The following is a 3,686-nucleotide window of genomic DNA, read 5'->3' on the forward strand; positions in this document are numbered from 1 at the left end:
AATGATCTTTAAAATAGCATCATATGACCCCTTTAATATAAGGCATAATAAGCATAAATAGTTGGGGTGATTAAAAATAAGAAATATTTTGATTTTAGTTGCCTTATTTTTATTTATTTGTTTATTTAATTTTTATTTAATTAATTTTTTATTTACAAACCAGGGTTCTTTGAAAACGTTGATATATGAGGAAGCCTTATTTTGAAAGTGGGATTTCTAGACCTGGAAAAGTCATAAAGTTAAAAAAAAATTTATAAAATCTTTTTTGTCTATTTTTGTAATAAATTTATATCATATATTATGTCAAGCTCTAAAATGCTTTATTGAGTAGAAATTGTGAGTAAAAATCTTCTTTTTTTTTTTTTATATATATAAAAATCTTTCATCTTTATCCAATAAAGGGGGGGCAATATTTACTTCAAGTACATCCTGATATTTTAATAATAATAATTATATATATTTATATAACAATATATATTTTAATTAAAAATAATATTAATATCAATGAATATTACTAGTAGTTTAGTATGTTTTAACTTAATTATAAAAATAAAGACAGCAATATATTACTGTTATAAATTACAATAGTTTTCTTATTTGATCATTATAATAATGAAATTTGCATTATAACTCTGAAATATGCAGAATATCTATACCCCATTTATTTATAGTATTTTTATTTTACATTCAATATTATTAATTATCAGCTTTTTTAACAACTCATGAACCATGTGCAGGTCCCTTGCAAACCTCCATTTGGTAAACCCTGCCGATATGTTTAATGTTTAATAACATATTATAATATGTTTAATGTGTATAGGTGACTATAATGTGTATAAAAAGTGAATAAAAGTTGTGTGTGGCGCTGTAGCTATATGGAACTGATGTTGTACCACAGATGAAATCGAACTCTCTTCTTAATCCTGCAGAGGTAACCATGTCCGCTCCACACCTGAGAACAGAGTGCAACCTGGGAAACCCGACCCGCCCCCATAACCAGACACCACGGCTACAATTCCACACTGCGCTTGTTTACAGGTTATAAAGCATTTCCTGTCCCACTCGCAGCAGCGGAGTAAAATACTTCCACCACACCCCTTTTGAGCTTCTTTCTCCACCCCATGATCACTCTGATATAGTCACGCAAAAAGATAAATTTAGCCCCCGTCTTGGCAGTTGCCAGGCCTGATGATATATATAGCTTTACTTAAATCACCTAGGTCCGGTTACAGATAATATTCAGCTATCTGCCACATCACACACATACAGAACATACCCGCAAACTCAGGTTAAATAAACATACAAAATATATACATAGTTGCAGGCATATCACACACACTCATGCACTCACAAAAACAATCAAAACGCGACATTCAGTTACACAATTCATTACATTATACAAGCACTACGCATTACACACTTAGAGAACTGCTGATATTTGAGAGGTGCCATCCGGCCCCCTGTTTCGACATGGTACGATCCAGTTAAAAGTGGTACTGTTTTGTGGCCCCCAATAGATTTGAGCATAAAATCAATCATATGAATTCATGCACACACTAGGTCTCACCTATCTGACAGGTCTTGCCGGTCCACTGTGGGAGGCATAAACATTCGAAGCCATTCTCCAGATCAAAGCAGGTCCCCCCATGAGCGCACGGGTTTGACGAGCACTCATCTTTGTCTGAAATGTGCACACACAAACGAAAAACATACAGAAAATTAAAATAAGTATGCATAACATGTAAATATCTAGTGTAGTCTGCCTCATCTAGAGTCAATAAAAAGTGAATGACTTCTGACCTTTAGCACATGTTGGGCCGTCCCACCCTGGGGGACATTGGCACTCAAACCCTGAAGCCAGCTCATGACATGTCCCGCCATTTGCACATGGGTTTGACATGCACGCATGCTCGGCTGTAAGGTACAAACACACACACACATGTTTGGTAGACCTTGTTAAACTCAAATCACAGGTTGGCATAAGCATTTCTTATCTATATATATTTTTTTGCCATTCCTACACTTGTATATTAAAACTATTAGTTTTGAGAATTATATGACAACTTTTGTCAAAGTTTTACTAAGCTTTCTTACCGATATGACAGTTTTTGTCGGAGTAACCCTCAGGGCAGGAGCAGAAATATTCATCTGGCTCTGTATTCAGACACGTGCCTCCATTTACACAGGGCTTGTGTGTGCCGCAGTAATTTAAATCTGTACAGAAACACATAAATAAACAATACACAATCAATCTTTTCCAGCAGGAAAGAATATGGCAGAAAAAGCTGCAACACTCCACTCAGAGCAGAAAAATGTGTGTGGATGTCAATGAATGCCTAAAGTGAGAGGGAACAGACCTCAACTGCATTCATTTACTATCTTAACAAAATATTTTTGATCTAAGTGAAACATTTCAGGTCATAACACCAGGAATCTCCTATAAAAGGGTCCTTTTTTGTTCAGATAAACTACTGTTCAAAAGTTTGGGTTAAGTAAGATTTATATGCTCTTCAATGTTGCATTTATTGGATCAAATATAAAGTAAAAACAGTAATATTGTGAAATATTATTACAATTTAAAATAACTAATTTCTATTTTAATATATTTAAAATGTAGTTTATTCCTCACACGGTAAAGCTGAATTTCCAGCAGTCTTCAGTGTCACATGATCCATCAGAAATCATAATAATATAGTAATTTGGCACTCAAGCAACATTTCTTCTTATTATCAGTGTTGATAAAAGAACAGCATTTATATGAAATAGACATTTTCTATAACATTATAAATGTCTTTACTGTCTCTTTTAATTGAAACCAGCATTCTTGCTGGATAAAAGTATTAATTTTTTTTTTTTTTAAATCTTACTAACTTCTGAACAGCATATGTGTGTTACTACAGATAAACTTTTTAAAGTTCTTATAACTCTTACATTTTTAATAAATTTAATTACACAATATGCTGCATAATTGCATCTATACTTGCTGTTAAAGGGGACATTGGATGCCCATTTTCCACAAGTTTCTATGATATTTAGTGTATTCATGAAATGTCTGTAACACATTTTAGTTAAAGGGGACATCGGATGAAATGTTCACTTTTTTTTAATCTAGCTTTTTTGCATTTAGTGAGTTTACTGGCGTGTCTGCCAGCTCAGAAAAGCTGAAAAGAAAACACGCAGTCAGTTTGTTATGGGATGTCTGAGTCTGAATTTGTAGCCGGTTTCTACATAGATAGATAGCAATTTCAATAAGACCACCTCCAAGCCATATATGGGATCCAACGCAGCAATTCACATGTTTTGTGTTGACACGCCCCATGGAAGAGAGGGGTGGGGTGAGCAGTAGCTCATTATAACTTAAAGAGACATGCACCAAAATGAGTCGCTGTGAACAGAGCTGTTTTTGACAAGGTGGAATGAGTGTTGTTTTACACGACCACTGAGGAATTTTAAAAGAAGGCAATTCAACCTACCTTTGTCACACAGAAGTCCTCCCCAGTTCTTCTCACAGGTGCAGGTCCAGGGTTTCACGCAAGTGCCATGCACACAGCCCGGGTACGTCAAACACTCATCGCACAGTAGGCCCTGCCAGCCGTACTTACACCTACAAAACCCAAACAGAGCATGAGCATGAGCTGGAGTGAGTGTGTGTGTGTGTGTGTGTGTGTGTGGGTGTGTGTGTGTGT

At 35.2% G+C, this 3,686-nt stretch overlaps 1 protein-coding gene across 3 annotated transcripts in view; it reads right to left on the minus strand.

The window, feature by feature from the left end:
• The window catches only part of LOC107654986 (protein jagged-2-like), a 48,511-nt gene that overhangs the window by 16,953 nt on the left and 27,872 nt on the right, over nucleotides 1–3,686 (minus strand). For all 3 annotated transcript variants that reach the window (XM_016442363.1, XM_016442364.1, XM_016442362.1), the window contains 4 exons: nucleotides 3,474–3,604; nucleotides 2,095–2,214; nucleotides 1,801–1,914; nucleotides 1,568–1,681 (listed from right to left, as the gene is read on the minus strand). In XM_016442363.1, the coding sequence (XP_016297849.1) occupies nucleotides 1,568–1,681; nucleotides 1,801–1,914; nucleotides 2,095–2,214; nucleotides 3,474–3,604 (479 nt within the window). The remainder of the gene's footprint in view (nucleotides 1–1,567; nucleotides 1,682–1,800; nucleotides 1,915–2,094; nucleotides 2,215–3,473; nucleotides 3,605–3,686) is intronic.

Source organism: Sinocyclocheilus anshuiensis, unplaced genomic scaffold, assembly GCF_001515605.1.
Source record: "Sinocyclocheilus anshuiensis isolate Anshui unplaced genomic scaffold, SAMN03320099.WGS_v1.1 scaffold487, whole genome shotgun sequence".
NCBI lineage: Eukaryota > Metazoa > Chordata > Actinopteri > Cypriniformes > Cyprinidae > Sinocyclocheilus > Sinocyclocheilus anshuiensis.